The 15,758-nt window shown below is 40.5% G+C and overlaps 4 protein-coding genes and 2 non-coding genes across 6 annotated transcripts; 3 read left to right on the top strand and 3 right to left on the bottom strand.

Annotated features, from left to right (window-relative positions):
- The first annotated feature begins 35 nt into the window (after positions 1–35).
- On the top strand, positions 36–106 carry BCR41DRAFT_t30. The gene has a single exon. It is a non-coding gene; the product is annotated as a tRNA-Gly (tRNA).
- A 4,048-nt stretch (positions 107–4,154) lies between these two features.
- On the top strand, positions 4,155–6,051 carry BCR41DRAFT_203617 (Glyoxalase/Bleomycin resistance protein/Dihydroxybiphenyl dioxygenase). The gene is made up of 5 exons (XM_022019907.1): positions 4,155–4,537; positions 4,680–5,060; positions 5,141–5,381; positions 5,519–5,763; positions 5,853–6,051. Exons 1-5 carry the CDS (start codon positions 4,280–4,282, stop codon positions 5,970–5,972), a joined length of 1,245 nt encoding a protein of 414 aa, XP_021884416.1. The 5' UTR covers positions 4,155–4,279; the 3' UTR covers positions 5,973–6,051.
- Positions 5,967–7,621, bottom strand: BCR41DRAFT_347725 (hypothetical protein). Its single transcript, XM_022023145.1, has 3 exons — positions 7,492–7,621; positions 7,090–7,394; positions 5,967–6,961 (listed from the first exon to the last, which is right to left on the bottom strand). Exons 1-3 carry the CDS (start codon positions 7,534–7,536, stop codon positions 6,130–6,132), a joined length of 1,182 nt encoding a protein of 393 aa, XP_021884417.1. The 5' UTR covers positions 7,537–7,621; the 3' UTR covers positions 5,967–6,129.
- A 398-nt stretch (positions 7,622–8,019) lies between these two features.
- BCR41DRAFT_300846 (hypothetical protein) lies at positions 8,020–10,169 on the bottom strand (the record flags this gene model as incomplete). Its single annotated transcript, XM_022020598.1, has 4 exons — positions 8,020–8,105; positions 8,204–9,663; positions 9,837–9,900; positions 10,091–10,169. 4 exons carry the CDS (start codon positions 10,167–10,169, stop codon positions 8,020–8,022), a joined length of 1,689 nt encoding a protein of 562 aa, XP_021884418.1.
- Positions 10,170–11,611: 1,442 nt separating this feature from the next.
- On the bottom strand, positions 11,612–11,683 carry BCR41DRAFT_t34. Its single transcript has one exon. It is a non-coding gene; the product is annotated as a tRNA-Cys (tRNA).
- A 2,384-nt stretch (positions 11,684–14,067) lies between these two features.
- BCR41DRAFT_347730 (hypothetical protein) lies at positions 14,068–15,044 on the top strand. The gene has a single exon (XM_022023146.1). The coding sequence runs from the start codon at positions 14,123–14,125 to the stop codon at positions 14,960–14,962; it is 840 nt and encodes a 279-aa protein (XP_021884419.1). The 5' UTR covers positions 14,068–14,122; the 3' UTR covers positions 14,963–15,044.
- The last annotated feature ends 714 nt before the right edge of the window (positions 15,045–15,758 follow it).

The following is a 15,758-nucleotide window of genomic DNA, read 5'->3' on the forward strand; positions in this document are numbered from 1 at the left end:
AGTTGCCTCGATTTAGGACAGCTTAAATATTGGAAGCGTGGTTGGTTTAGTGGTATAATTACCGCCTGCCACGCGGTAGACCCGGGTTCGATTCCCGGACCACGCAACCTTATTACTACGGAAGTATTTTTGTTGGATTAATCCATTTGGCAGCCTATTTTTTGGGGCTGCCACCTAACTTCACACACTTAGATGGCAGCTGGGCTGCCAAATAATGTTTTGCAAAACTAATTTGAAACGGTTGATTGACCACATACTACGCCTTTTTGCACTCATCATGTAATTACAAATATTAGTGTTTGTCAGAAAGAGTAAAGCCCATATGAATAAGGTGTGCCTGTTAGCGGCTTCGGATGGAGCGACGACAATTAGGTTTGAAATGAGTGACTTTGCTTACAGCACCAAGGTATCAACATGTCCATAAAGAAACACTCCGTTATAATTTTTTTTTTTATTTCCACGAGAGGAGCAGTATAAGTAAGGTGTGTACGGGACCGTGCAAATACTTTTTTGGAAAAAGATATTTGCACGGGCCCGTACAAATATTTAAAAAATCTATTTGGACTGCCCCGTACACACCTTATTTACACCGCTCCCCCCGTGCAAATAATTTTTTTTATTTGCACGGGGGGTTTTTTTTATTTGTACGAGGTCTTTATTTCAGCCCTAAATACCATAACCAGGAAGCCTTCCACGACACAGGCTTAGATCTAGAGCCGCTACCTAAGCATCAAATACTGACCAGAATATTAATCTTATCAAGGTCGTATATAGCTCAGAGTAGATGTTGGCATTCTTTATGCGACTCTGGGACTAAATACAGAATTACAAATGATATATCTATAATTGAAATATACTATGCCACTCTACTTTGCACTTTTGTTGGCCGTGTTGTTATAGATTGTGGATGGTTCCCCGATGCTTTCTTTCATTTAGCACGTGCATACATCTCTAGTATTTCCGTACACTATTAAGCACACAACGATGAGTTCAGTTATTAGGAACCTCTAATGTGTAATTTGTTTCGGTAGATATACAAACAATCATACTACCATATTCAATGCTATGATGAATAGCGTGCCATGTTACTACTCTCTTTCTTTTCTCTTATATGTCCTTATCTTTGTCCTTCTTTATTATGAGCTCAAGCGTCCTTGGTACTATTCTTTGTTTATCAAATTCATCAAAATACAATGGGTAGACCATAGTTTGTTTTGTGGAATATCTATCCTCACCCGTTTGTAACCCGAGAGATTACTTTTCTTTTGATAGTTGGTGCAGTTCGCATTCAAAGCCGATCGTGCCACAATTACCTATATCCCTGTGTCTGAATAGCTAAAATACTTTAATAGCATAACCGTGACTTATAGTGATAGAAAGAGACATAAATACTCTTTTCTGTTGCGTTGATAAAGATCCTTATTTTTGTCTCATTGCATTTCAAGTTTGTTACCATGTTCAATCAGGGTTGATTTTTCACCAATAATAGCCAGAACTTGCCTTGAGTCGTCTTTAGCACGCAGTGTCGCATACTCATCAGCACATGTAGATGCTCGCTGCGTCTAGGGACTAGCTTCATATTGTACAATTATCTGAAAAAAAGTTTGGTCAAGAAAATAAAATTTTAAAGAGAAGCACTGTCTCCAATCCTATTTCTTGCCGTTTTCCCTCAGCATGTACTGCCCAAAACTTCAGTGATTATCCACATTGGTCTCATTAATAAATCGTAAATTTCCATCTTGGTTGGCGAAGTATTTTGTATGTCACAAATGAGCTGTTTGTCAGAGATTCAAAATAAAAAAATAATAAATAACCCACTTTGACCAGACTTTATTTCGGCTGACTGTAGAGCGGAATAGAGCGTGAAAAATATTTTGTAGATAGTAAGCAGTAGAAAAGTAAGTGAGAATAAGATATGAGTCCACACACCACACCCATGGGGTATTTATTCATTTTCTGGTAGAGAGACTTATACCAGGTAACTACGTATCTATCTGTAGGATGACAGAGGTTCGTTCTAAAAACTTCATACCAAAGATTTATCGCGTCTTTGTGTGGCGCGTTATTGCCACTAATTTCTACTGCCAATCTTTTTAGCGAATTAGTGTTTTTTACTCTAATTTTTTTTCTATCATAATATTGCATACTGTGGAATATGCAACAGAGCGCGATGAGTATCACGGCTCCCACGGCGTTGCAACTCCCAAGAGTAATAATCCCAGACTCCCCTCTACTCTAGACTGACCTTCGCTTTTTTCCTTCGAAATAAAAAGCTAGAATCATGTAGTCTGTAGGATACACGTTGTTGCTTGTAGATGAAATAAAGACCCCGGGGAGCAGTGTAAATAAGGTGTGTACGGAGCTGTGCAAATATAGATGGATTGATCTATTTGGCAGCCCATTACTAAATATGATCAATTTTGAAAACTCTCTTTGGCAGCCCAGCTGCCAGATAGCACCCTCATAAAAAAAGTATTTGCACGGTCCCGTACACACCTTACTTATACTGCTCCTCTCGTGGAAATAAAAAAAAAAATTATAACGGAGTGTTTCTTTATGGACATGTTGATACCTTGGTGCTGTAAGCAAAGTCACTCATTTCAAACCTAATTGTCGTCGCTCCATCCGAAGCCGCTAACAGGCACACCTTATTCATATGGGCTTTACTCTTTCTGACAAACACTAATATTTGTAATTACATGATGAGTGCAAAAAGGCGTAGTATGTGGTCAATCAACCGTTTCAAATTAGTTTTGCAAAACATTATTTGGCAGCCCAGCTGCCATCTAAGTGTGTGAAGTTAGGTGGCAGCCCCAAAAAATAGGCTGCCAAATAATTGCAAAAATTACTATGTTTGACATGGGCTGCTAAAGAGATTAATCCTAAGCTGTGTACGGGGCAGTGCAAATAACTTCATCCTTTTCCAAAAATAATTTGCCCCGAAGGGCTATCCACTCAAGATATACGTGTCATCCTTGTGCAGGGGCCATGCTAATCTTCTCTGTATCGTTCCATTTTTAGAATATGTAGCGCAGAAGCGACTACAACAGACTGTTAGCTGTCTACTCGTTATATAGACTATAAATTTAGAGAAAGTAAATTATGGGACTAAATATATTTCTTTCACCTAAATTTGGAGGGTAAAATATTAAAGCAGTCACACAATACAGTCAAAAATGAATTTTTTTTTTAGAATCTACCCAAAGGTTCGTCTCTATTTGCGAGGACAAAGTTTCTATTGACTTCAATCTTGAGAATACCATCATTGATATCTCCCTTTTTTTTTTTTTTTTTTTTTTTTTTCCCTTCCCTCCCTCCTCTTCAAAATCCTTGCAATATTTCTCACAGTGGAATATGAGAAGCCGAAACGAGGAGCAGTCTTTGCAAGAGTCAATCCTTCATCAAAGATGGACCTGATAATTTTTTGACGAAGATCGGATCAATGCGTTAAAGCTTTTTGAACGTGGCATGGTGTAATGTTGAATGAAAATAAGAAAAAGAAAAAACCTATGAAGGCGAGACAGGAGTATGTGACATCTATAAAACCAACAAAATTGTGATTTTGCTTGCAAAAATAAAAAGGCGCTCTCTTTTCAATTATCTAACCTATTGTAGTTTATGCGCAATACAAGGTTGATTTTAAACCATATCCTAGTCAAGCTCTGGATGATGGGCGATGAGTTGATCCTATACGCCATCAAAAAGAAGTGTTTAAACTTTTCATGTTTTTTATTTTATTTTTTTACAACGGTAAACAAAGTAAACAGTTAACAACCAATCTGTTGCCAACTATTGTTTATTTGTTGTTTGTCTTGAAGGCCAGAGTCAAACTCCTAATTGGATTGATCTGTGCATGTAAAAAAAATAGAGAGAGGCAAGCTTCATTTGACTACCCGTACTACCAACTCCAACTCAACTTCTCTTGTGCATAATATGCCGAAATAAACAAATAAATGTAATGCAACACAACCTGGACTGAACAAATCAATCCCTCACAGCTCCTCAATCAACCAGCCATGTTTTCTTGTTCGTGAGCATAAAGATAAGAGATGGCGGACAGAGGGAACTTGACTTGCCACCAACTTTATTTTTATTTTTTTTAACAGACACAATAACACGCCGCGTTTTTGTGCAAGTTCCTCCTTGTATAAATACTCAAAGCTTTTCTGGCTTTAACAAGAAAAAATTCACATACAAACACTTCTCTCTCCCCTCCCTTCTTCTTTCTCGCATTCTCTTCCTTCCTCTATCTCATACGCTAAATACCAAGTTGCAAGTTATGGCTAAGCGAACCTCTGCTTCCAACGATGATACCATCAACGACGTTGATATGGCCATTGAAAACAGTAACGTCGACCAAGCTACTGCCAAGAAGATCAAAGTCGATGATCAATTGGACAACAAGATGACGTTTGCATATCCCAATGATGCCTATATCATCACCTCCGAACATCTCAAGAATTCAACGTTCGAGATCCTCTACATGGCCACGCGTGCCCGTGCTGAGACACCTCGTATGCTTCTCGAATACGTCGGGGTAATAATAATGAAAAAAAAAGTCTTTTTCTTTTTCTTATTGAAATATATTGATATTATATTTTCTCTTTCTGTGTAATCTTCACACACCGTCTTCTCGCTCTCTTTTTTTTTTTTTTTTTTTTTTTTTTCAATTATGAAAGGCTTCGTATGTGAGTCTGGCTCCTATCAACTGGCCTGCAGGCAAGAAGGATACTCCCTTTGGCGTCCTCCCGGTTTTGACCCATATCAAGGCTAACGGAAAGAGGTTGGTTGTTCCTGAAGTGCCTACCATCACTCGATACCTGGCTCGCCTGTTTGGTCTCACTGGCTCGACTCTAGAAGATGAAGTCATTGTTGATGCCTGTTTCCAAAGCGCGGTCGATAACATCCTCAGCACCATGATGTCAGAAATCTTTATGAAGCCTGACCCTAAAGCCAAGGAGACCGTTGATACCGCACTTGAAAAGCTAGCGCCGTTCTTTGATGGATTTGAAGGTTACTTGGTTCAGAATGGATCTAATGGATACCTTTTAGGAGAGAAGGTAATAATAATAATAATAATAATAATAATACTTTATTACTCATTCGCAACCTGTATCTAATCCGTTTGTTTATTTTGTAGACAACGTATGCCGAATTCCCTTGGTATGACTGGATCCAATATCTCATGACCGAATACTCTGAACAGATGAAGGACTTTATTTCCGAGACTGTCCGTCCAGCGACCTACAAGCTGTACCAGCGCTTCCAATCCAATCCTAGAATCCAAGCGTATATTGAAGGAGGTCGATGGAATTATCGTCCTGCCAAGCCCATCACTGGAATTGCTACAACAGGTGTCATTGTTGCTGACGCAGAACGATGTAAGCCCTTCTGTCTCTTTCTCTTTCTCTTTCTCTCTCTTTCATCTTGTTATTATCTTTTTTTTTTTTTTTTTTTTTTTTTTAGACATCTTCTAAATGATATATATGTTTTTATGCGTCTTCTTTTACTATATTAGCTCTGGACTTTTATCAAAACAAACTGGAGCTGAAGGTAGTAGTGAACAAGTCCCCTCAACCCGAGGTTGAAGGTAACAAGTGGATTGAGTTTTCGGTAGATGATTCCCAAAAAGTCAAGTTCTCGGTTTACAGTCATGGGAAGAACAACCCTTATTCTTCACCCAGCAATGATTCATCAAAGCACACTGGTATCATCTTCTCTGTTCGCAACGTCAGAGAGACTTATGATAAACTTGTAAAGAAGGTAAGAAAAAAAAGCTATAAAAAATTACCGTGGGCTATAGATTTTTTTATTTCCATTATCTAATTATGCTGAAACAATAAACAAAATAGGGTGTCAAGTTTAACATGCAGCCTATGCAGATGCCATGGGGCGTTATCGCTCAGTTTGAGGATCCTGACGGTAACCTTTTCTCCATTAGTGGCCCTGCGGATGAAAAACTCGAGGAGTAAAAAAAATTTTGTTTGCATTGGTATCATTTTTGTTTATCTATTTCATTCAATCATCTATGGTTCTTTTTGAAATAAAATGTGTGGTCTATATCCATAAAATAAAATATTTTTAATGGCCTTGTCTCGAATGAGCAAAGATGGGGCATATATGCTCTTCCTATGATGGAGGACGAGGAAGACCTCCTTGAAGAGGTCTCCTAAAACCTACAGATCCACCCGTTTCTTTATGTCCTGAATTGTCAACCTTGCCGTTATTTCCACTAAATGTATCTTCCTGACGCATATTACCACCTCTTCGCATGCCGCCACGATTTCCACGACCTCCTCCTCCTCCTCTGAACGGCTTTGAATGCTGCTGTGGGGAGCTACTAGGTCCCTGTGGCTGCCGGATCACATTATAGCCACCACTGCCGCGGCTGTTTTTAATATTTAAACTAGAGTCGTCCTGTAATGAGACAGCTGAAACTTTTTGGGCAAGTTTGAATGTCGGGGGCACGCCTTTGAACTCTATGGGCCTATTACTGAAATATCCTGGACGACTTCCTCCTACTCCTGCTCCTTCTCCTCCTGTACTTGCAGATGGTAATGGCAGTGGTGATGATGATCCTGAGCGTGATCCTGAGCGTGAGACCGAAGAAGACCGTGACCCGTTGGGTGAACCTTTCAAATCATGTTTCTGATCCAAATGTCGATTTGCATAGCCATTATTGTTAATATTACTGTTGAGGTTATTGCCATTGTCATTGTCATTGTTACAGGTATTATTGTTGCTATTGTTGTTGTTGGAAGTGCCAAAGATCTTTTCACGTGCTGCATTGTAATCAGCCTCACGTTGAGCCAAGGTCTTGGCTTTCATCTGTTGTTGAAGTTGAATTTTGGCCATGTCTTCATGAACAGGACTCTTGGGTCGCCTCAAGATCTTGATCTCGGGAACATATTCCGTTCTTGTATTGTCAGCTCTTGAAATGATGGGTTGCTCATACGAGTTTCTGTATTAAAGGTAAAAAAAAAAAAAGAAAAGAGAAAGGGAAACCAAAGGATGGGTATATATGAATAAAAGGAAGAAAGAGCAAGACACCACCTTTTATCTCTTTGATTTTCTTCTTCAGCACTTTACGCTTTGTCCCACAGGGCACGATTTCGTTCATGTAAGGTCCGACTATCATTCTCTGAATCTACAATGGTTTGATCTGATAAATCAAAATCTGAAGGGCTGTCTCTGCGGAGTAAAATAGGCTTAAAATCTCCTCGTTTTGCAATAGTTGTATTATTAGGGGCTGTTGACACTGCTGATGCTGATGCTGATGTTGGTGTTGACGATGGCGATGATGATGATAATGATGATCTTGCTAATATTGATGAGGGTATCTGTGTTTTCTTGGTTGATGGTGTCGCTATTGATGCTGCGACTGGTGCTTTAATCTAACCATATTTTTCATAGACAGTAAAAATACAAAGTTAAATTGAAAGACAAGTTCTTTTAGGCTTGTTTTTGTAATAGGGAAGGTTGAATTATTACATCGTACTCCTCTGCTTGTTCCCAGTCATCTAATGCTTCGGACATTCTGTGTAAATAAAAGAGGAAGAAATAAAAGTCTCGAGGAAGCGAATGAGAATTGTCGATGGAGGAAGAAAGGAACAAAAGGAGAAAGGCGATCGGAGTGACAAAAAACCAATAACAAGCTCTTTTTTTTTTGTCACCAAAGGGGTCAATGGATGGGCTAAAAAGAATTTTCCGTAATTGCACACATGCTAAATGATGTTCACCAATAGAAGTGTAATATCCCAACTTCACAAAAAAGAAAGACTTTCAATGTCTAAAGAATAAAAAAAGAGGTGTACATGTATATATATATAATCAAAAGTCGAATTGCGTTTATTTACAATTATCATTATCATAAATGCTTCTCCGTTGCCCATAGCCTTGGTAGAAAACCTTTTACTTGAATATGTCAACTAGATTATTTTGTTTTATTTATTCATTTATTTTTTATTACTTTATGATTTCAGTTTTTTTTTTTTTTTTTTTTTTTTTTATGTTAGCAGATTATTGGCTTCTGGGTCCTCCAAACGAACAGACGGTCATGTATGTGTTTCCATTAATCACTGCTTCTGCGCGAACTTCCGTTAAACCTATTAAGAAAAAAAAAAAAAAAGAAAAAGGTTTGTTAGATCCAAGTAAGTAAGTAAACAATAAAAAGCAAAATGCAAAAAGAGAGACAGGTACATACCAAAGTACATGTTCAATTTAAAAACAACTCGAGTGCGAGGCTGTGCGCCTGGGATTTCTGGCATAGGGATATGGAAGTCTGCAATCTTCTGGACTCCAGGATCTGTAATGTACTTTGGTTGAGTGGGCGAGTTACAGACATAGAGAGGCGAATCGAGGCCCTTAGGATAAGACCAAGTCACATATTCCTTCGAGACACATTCATCCACCCCAATCTGCTGGCCTGGGCGAACATAGACCGAGAAACGCTCCTTGCAGCGAACATGCCCGTCATGTGAGATAATCTTCTTGGATTCTGGGTCCACACCTTCTTCGAAGGGCATGTTGGCATCAACTCCATACCAACGACGGGCCACACGCACGTTGATTGTCTTTGTGTTCAATCCTGCATAGACTGCACCACGGACCACTGCCAATTCAGGACGCTGTGGAACAGCAATCAGAGGGACAAGGTGTGAGAACTCATGGCGGACACGCTCCTCCAAGTAACGGGATGATCCAAACCCTCCAACCATGAAGATGGCATCGCAGGACTGTCGACTCTCATGAAGCTGTTTCTGGATCAAATCCAGCACATCTGAAATCACAGGATCAAACACCTCTGCCTTCATCTCCTCAACAGACACGCAAAGTACTCCGTCTTCTAAACCGATATCGGGGTCATTCAAGTCCTCCAAACCCGTAGCTTGCGGAATCTGCATCAATACATCCTCCTGCCCATTAAACATGGGTTTGACCATATCTACGAATGTATCCATTAACGCTGCCCATCCGCATCCCTTGATGCCTCGGCGATATCTCCTGAACTTGCGTTCCAACAATCGCTCCATGTTAGCGTCCAGGAATCCAGATCCACAGGACGCACCATGGCCGCGAGTCACCTCACGCAAATGACGAGTCTTGCCTGGGGGCTCATCTACCTCAAAGACGATTAGATCCACAGTTCCACCGCCGGCATCACAAATCATAAATCGATCTCCATGCTTGAGTGAGAATCGATCCACCATCCTCTCGCAGTACATGGCAGCAGCTTCTGGTTCTGAAATCAACATCAATCGGTTGGGTGGATCTCCTTCCTGGATCAAGCCTGCACCGATCGCGGCCCGTCTCATCGTGTTCTTGGCAGCATCCGACCACATCGCAGGCACTGTCAGACAGTATTGGAACTGCGTCGGCTCATAATTCTTGATAAACCCTTTCATCAGTTCTGACATCACATGTCCATGCAACTTCTTCAGGTAATGTGTCACAGCCTCTAAAGCAGAGATTCCGTTCTCCAAGGGCTCGTTGTGCAATGTCTCATCCAGTTGCAGCTTGAACTTTCGGAGCAGACAGAAATCTTTGGCAGCAGGTTTGAGCATGGCCAGACGAGCTGCATGACCCCAGTCCAAGATCTTTTGCGAGTCTTTCTTGTACAAGCTGAGAGTTGGGGTCTTTGCATATTGTTGCAAATGTCGAGGCCTAAAATAAAAATAAAAATAAAGATGTCATGAGAAAAAAAAAATATAAAAAATATTTTTCTTATAACTTGAAATTCTTGGCTTTTGTATTTGGCTGTTTGGTTTTTAATTGATTGTGCCAATCAAATTGAACCGTTAGCTTCTTATTTTTAGGTGCTAGTTTTGCCATACCACTTGGTGATATCGTGCACTTCTCCATCAGCCTTGAGGGCATAGGCAACGCCAGAGTAAGTCGTTCCTGGAAATAATAGGGCAAAAAAAAAGGAGACAAAATATGTCACAGAATTAGTAACAACATTTACATTTTAATGGCCACTGGAAGGACTATCAGCCTAATCTTGATGGTAAATCTGCTAAAATCGATACACACATACACAAAAGGAAAAAAAAAAAAAAAAAAAAAAACAGGGGTCAAAGAAAATACTTACCAAAATCAATGGCCATGACAACAGGATATTCCACCGGAGGCTGGGTTGTCTGTGCACGAATAGATGCTGGAGGATTCATTCCAGGAGAGCCCTTTGCAGGGTTATAGACAGTCTGCTGGTAATTCAACGAGTTGGATTGGTAACCGTCGTTGTTATTACTGTTGTTGCCATTCATATTACCGTTATTGATGTTGTTGTTGTTGTTGTTGTTGTTGTTATTGAAGCTGCCATTGCTATTATTGAAGTTGCTGCTGCTGTTGTTATTGTTGAAGCTGTTACCACTATTGAAGTTATTGGTGTTGTTGTTATAGCCATTGTTGTTATTATAGCCATTGTTATCATAACCACCACCGTTGCCCATGTTGAAAGAGGGGCTTGAGAAGTTATTGCTGTTCATATTGTTCATATTACCCACGGCTCCATTGTTCATGTTACTCATTTGACCATTGTTCATGTTGTTCATGTTCATGTTGGCATTGTTCATATTACCCCCCATCGGGCCGTTATTGATGCTACCCATGCTTCCGAGGTTACCCAGGTTAACAGAGCCACTTGAGAAATTAGTGTTGTTGAATGCAGGACTGGCAGGATATCCAGGTCCAACTGACCCAACTGGTCCGTTACCCATGACTGGAGGGTAAGGAGTATAAGGAGGTGCGTTTGGATCGTTGTAACCATTGTTGATGTTGCCACTGTTGGGGTCATAAGCTGTTGGTTGCTGTTGTTGTTGAGGAGGATATACACCCGAGGGGTCATATCCTCCTCCTACTCCTCCTCCTCCATAAGGGCCTGGTTGTCCAGGATAGCCTTGACCGTAGTTCATTCAGGGACAGTGTAAAAGTAAATGTGTGTGGGGATGCAAATAAAACCAGCAATTGGGTGGGTTTTGCAAGGGTAAGATAAAAAGGACAAAAAGAAGAAATGTGACGATAGGCTACCTTATTTATTTGCAAATAAGAAACACGCGGGCAAGGGGAGGAAAGGAGTGATTTGAAAAAAATTAAACAAGAAGAAAAGAGGAGAAGAGATGAGCAAACAAAATGTTTTCTTTCTCTCTCTCTGTTTTTTAAAGCATTAAAAATCTTCGGTAGTGTGGAAACGCTCCTTCTCTGTCCTCATCCATTGATGCATTCAATACGAAGAGGACAGGGCTGTGCTGGAAAATCACAAAAAAAAAAAAAAAAAAAAAAGAAAACAATATCTGTCGACTATTTGCTCTCGATCTTTGCTTTTCTAAAGTTTTATTTTTTTTACTTTCGACTCTGCTCCGCCGTTATTCTCTTTATACTAGAAAATAGACATGTCAAGTTCACATTTGTCAATAGAAGAGCATCATTCCTGATACTCAAGATCTATCAATTATCAGGAAAAGAAAAAAAAAAAAAAAAGTGAAAGAATAATAGTTTCTCAACCCAAGCAAAAGCCCTTTTTCCTTCCCTTCCTCCACGCAATCTTTGCAAAAGATCTTTGAAAGAGAAATCAATGATATCAATCTTGATTCTAACAGCAAAAATAAAATAAAGCAGAATTCCGGGATTGAACCGGAGACCTGCCGATCTGCAGTCGGCTGCTCTACCACTGAGCTAATCCTGCAATATGAATGTATGACGTGGAAAGATCTATTAATGATCCCAAAGATTGACAGAAAATGAACAAAATGATAATAAAAAGTTGGACGAAGTGCCAAAAGATAATTTCAAAAAATGGACAAAGTGCCTGTACCAGCGGAAGATGACTTAGGGCAGATCCTTAAGTTACAGTCAACAACTCGTACACATCACACTTGGATCGCCCAGAACAGGACGCAGGAGCATGTTAAGGATTGGACAAAAATTGATTGGCGAGCTACTATGAACATTGTTGCCCAATGGCTGAGTAGTATACTCGTCAGGGCACCCTCCTGTCTAGCCCAGGGGCCGGGTTCGAGTCCTGGTTAAGGCACATAAAGTGAAGCAAACATGTGCCAGGTCAGGGATTTGCTTGAGTTTTTATACTTTCTCTCCGAGACAGCCTAGTGTTCTCCGCTAAGGCTAAGATCGTGGGTGCACTACCCTAAGTCGCCTGGCTGGCCACATGTCTTAGGTATATATTCCACCCCCCAGCCGAACCAGCGGTACATCTGGCAGCACATCCCCCATCCACCCACTTGACTAGGACAGCGATGATCACAAAGTTTGACGGAGTCCAAAGTAGAAATTTCAGACCAATTCCGCAAGATTTGGGTCCACATGCCAGTGGATTTGATCGAATAGAAAAAATTAAAAGTCGTCCTTAGCTAGAGTCGGCACGCCAGCCTCCGCGGCTTTTCACGGGCGCAACAGGCCACATCGGAAGGATGGACTTCGAGTACCGATCACGGTGTACATTGGTAGAGAAAAACATGGATACGAATTGGCTCTTCACAGCCATCCCGTGCGAACTTTGAGAGTTTCGCTTGTTTCATAGTTGAGGGCGATATCATTACTTTAGAGCGAGATTATGAAATAAAATTCCTCACCTCTGTGGGTTCTTGTTAACAGGAAAAAGAAAAAAAAGCTACTATGAACATTGTTCATGATAGCAACCTACCGAGACTTTGAGTACCAACCACGGCGGTCAGGGTTTATGAAATCATGGATACAGCGGCTCTTGTCGTTTGTGCAGTAATAGCTGTTTATTGACTATAGTTTCTGGAGCATTTTGTTTATAGAGTGTAGAAAATAAACCCCATGACCCTGAGGGTCCTTGTTATCAAAAAAAAAAAAAAGAAAAAGAAAAAAAAAAAGAAAACATGGCGATGTACAGTTACTGGCACTTCAGTTTCAGTGTCAACCTTGAATATCCGTTTTTTGTCTACATTATTTGCATTGTTTGTTTCAATGGGCTATGATGATGAATTTGTTCTGCACTCTCTAAGGGACGATGTTGAGTAGGCGGAGGATTGGTGTTTGTATTTACGAGGGCAATGTTTGCCCTTTTCCATGCAAGGGCCGCGGTGCATAGGTAATTTGTTAAAATGTTTAAAATACCAAGCCGATAAATAATGTCAAAATTAAATTTTAAGAATGAACCGCCAACCTCACATGATAATAGTTGCCTTCACTTGATTGTAATGAACTAAATAAACACGTTTTCTAGTGCGTTTGCCATCTTTTCGGCAACGTGAAACAGTTTCATCGACCAATTGCGACCTGTTTTAGCAAAAGGTCGTTGTCTTCTAAAGATAGTTTTGTTTGGGGTCAGAAACTGTATTGGAATTGTTGAGTTTGCATTTAAAGCAGATTGTATGGGTTCTAGTGATCGTTTATATTCTGGAATTGAGCCTGCGATGAGTATATGTGATGAGTTTTAGTCATGCGAATAAGCAAGTTAATGAGAAGCGTACATCCTTTGAATGATCACCTCCTACTACTTTAAATAAAGATGAGGGATAGTCAATAATTGGTCAACCTACTTGTAGCTGATATGTCACACGTTCTTAATGAAACTAAAAAATGCCATCATCTGGACGCGTTCTTGTCTACGGATATTCTACACCCTCGGGTTGGGAAAGGACCAATTGTCCAAGAGAGCCAGAGCTCCATCTTCATCACTAAAATACCAGCATGAAGAATTTTACCTCTATAAGACAAACATGACGATAAAAAATTCACAAACAATTTATGCAAAACGAATGAGCCTCTAAAACAGAAACCCTTGGTCATTATTGTTTAATACCTTCACTATAATTTCGTAGTTTTCGCTTAAAAAGGCAGAGAAATCCTCTCTTCAACTATAACCCAACCATGCCCAAAGAACTCGAACTAGAATAAGTTCGCTTCAAGCATCGAGCGCCCTGTCTCTTATTTACGCCCCATTATTTTTATTTGATTTATTAACCCAGTCGGATCGTCGCAATTTCCTCGCAGTTTATCCTTGAGTGAGGACTTTTCTTTGATGCACGGTTCCACCCGAAGGGCGTCCCACCACTTTGAATAACCACGGCCCTTATTTTACTTGATTTATTTTTTTATACTCCCTCTGAATTCCGCAACGCTGCTTGTTTTTCCAGACATGACCAAGGCTACTGGGCAACTGCCGTTCCTTGATGTGCAAGACGATCCTTTGGAGTGGTTGGAAGAGTTCCTTTGTGTGGTTCGCGCAAACAAGTGGACTGATAACCAAGCTATTGCAGTGGCGTTCCTTCAGATGCACAAAGATGCCCGAATCATGTTCTATCTACAGAACAATGGCAAAGTCGCCGAAAGCGCGGCCTATTCACTACAAGAATTTGAAGCAGTTTTCAGGACCCATTTCCAAACAACTGGTTACAAGTACAAGGCCTATAATCAAGCTCTACATTATCTGCAGGGTGAAGAAGAAAGCATTGACTCAGTTGTTGCCAACATGCTCTCATTATTCCGAAGCGCTAATATCGAGGATGAGGAGACTAAATGTCGCCTATTCTCAATGGCTTTAAATGACCGGCTGTTTGAAGCCATCCAAAGGGATCCTAAAGACACGTTTGTGGGCATGGTTGCAGTAGCGCGCCAGGAGTATTATCTCGAAAAGGCTCTAGCTGAGCGTCGCCGTCATAGAAAGATCATCCGCGAAGGTGAGAATGCTTGCTCTGCTCCCCTTGAAAGCAGCATCAAGCCGATAGATGGTGAAATAGATGTAGGTCATCTTATCAGTCAGATGAGTAAACTTACTTCAAGTCAGATCTCCAAAGTCTCGAACGCGATTAGCTCCTTGTTACCAGGAAATCCATCCCCCCAACCTGCCTCAGAAAACCCACATCCTCAGCCTCCACCAGAGAACCAGCCCTCCGAGCCCCCACCAGAGAACCAATCCTCCGCGCCTCCATCAGAGAGCCAACCCTCCGAGCCTCCACCAGAAAACCCATCCTCCTAGCTTTTACCTAATTTAAGAATCTAATCTAGCTGGATCTCCAGAGATGAAAAAGAAGACTTAGTGGCTACAGATCGCCCCAGGGGAAAAGATGTTTCTATGACAGTCTTCACCTGTTATTTGAATAAATAATAAAGGATTATCATTTTTTTAGTGTATTACTACCTTCGATCCAACTCTATATTGTTTGGAATCCTTTTCCCTTGGTTTTTTCTAAATTAAAACCTTTTCTCCTCACCTCCTTCAGGGCGTCAGCCTTATTATAATTTTTTTCTCCTAAACTTACTTTCTAGCCTATCCACTCTGCTTACTTATGATTTATTATGCTGACAGATACAGTGTTCGCTATCGTCACCGCCTTTGTTTTTTTCTGGGGAGAAAAAAAAATAAGCTTTTCAAGGCTGGAAGTTTTTAGTCGATGCTGGTACCTTTCATCAATACATTGGTAACAATATCGGTGATGAGAAAGCCAAAAATACTTAATAAATAAACGCGTCTTAACTCAAGGCCTCTTTGATTCAAAAGGCTCAAGTCCCTATTTCTACATTAGCTATGATAATTTAGCCCAAGCCTTGTTGGCGGCCATATTAAACGCTTTGAAGCCCTAGGCTAAGCATCCGAATGGCCGCACTTGACTCCAGTCGCTGGGCAGAAAAAAGCCAAGAATGATATGAAAGCCGTCGCGCCTTAGTCTTTAGAAAAAAGCTTCCCTTTGTGTGGTCTAAGCTCCGAAAATAAATCATTGGCTTTCTTAAATCATTCCTCAACTGTCCTCCGCGTTCTTTTCGCTTCTCTCCCC

This window comes from Lobosporangium transversale (assembly GCF_002105155.1).
Source record: "Lobosporangium transversale strain NRRL 3116 chromosome Unknown BCR41scaffold_6, whole genome shotgun sequence".
Classification (NCBI taxonomy): domain Eukaryota; kingdom Fungi; phylum Mortierellomycota; class Mortierellomycetes; order Mortierellales; family Mortierellaceae; genus Lobosporangium; species Lobosporangium transversale.

What these genes read in the sequence shown, in the direction of transcription:
- BCR41DRAFT_203617 (XM_022019907.1), top strand. Translation starts at nt 4,280, where the DNA reads ATGGCTAAGCGAACCTCTGCTTCCAACGATGATACCATCAACGACGTT. An exon ending in GATACCTTTTAGGAGAGAAG is followed by an intron (nt 5,061 to 5,140) that starts GTAATAATAATA and finishes TTTATTTTGTAG; the next exon opens with ACAACGTATGCCGAATTCCC. An exon ending in ATGATAAACTTGTAAAGAAG is followed by an intron (nt 5,764 to 5,852) that starts GTAAGAAAAAAA and finishes TAAACAAAATAG; the next exon opens with GGTGTCAAGTTTAACATGCA.
- BCR41DRAFT_347725 (XM_022023145.1), bottom strand. Translation starts at nt 7,536, where the DNA reads ATGTCCGAAGCATTAGATGACTGGGAACAAGCAGAGGAGTACGAT. An exon ending in AACAAGCAGAGGAGTACGAT is followed by an intron (nt 7,395 to 7,491) that starts GTAATAATTCAA and finishes AAATATGGTTAG; the next exon opens with ATTAAAGCACCAGTCGCAGC. An exon ending in CGTGCCCTGTGGGACAAAGC is followed by an intron (nt 6,962 to 7,089) that starts GTAAAGTGCTGA and finishes CCTTTAATACAG; the next exon opens with AAACTCGTATGAGCAACCCA.
- BCR41DRAFT_347730 (XM_022023146.1), top strand. Translation starts at nt 14,123, where the DNA reads ATGACCAAGGCTACTGGGCAACTGCCGTTCCTTGATGTGCAAGACGAT.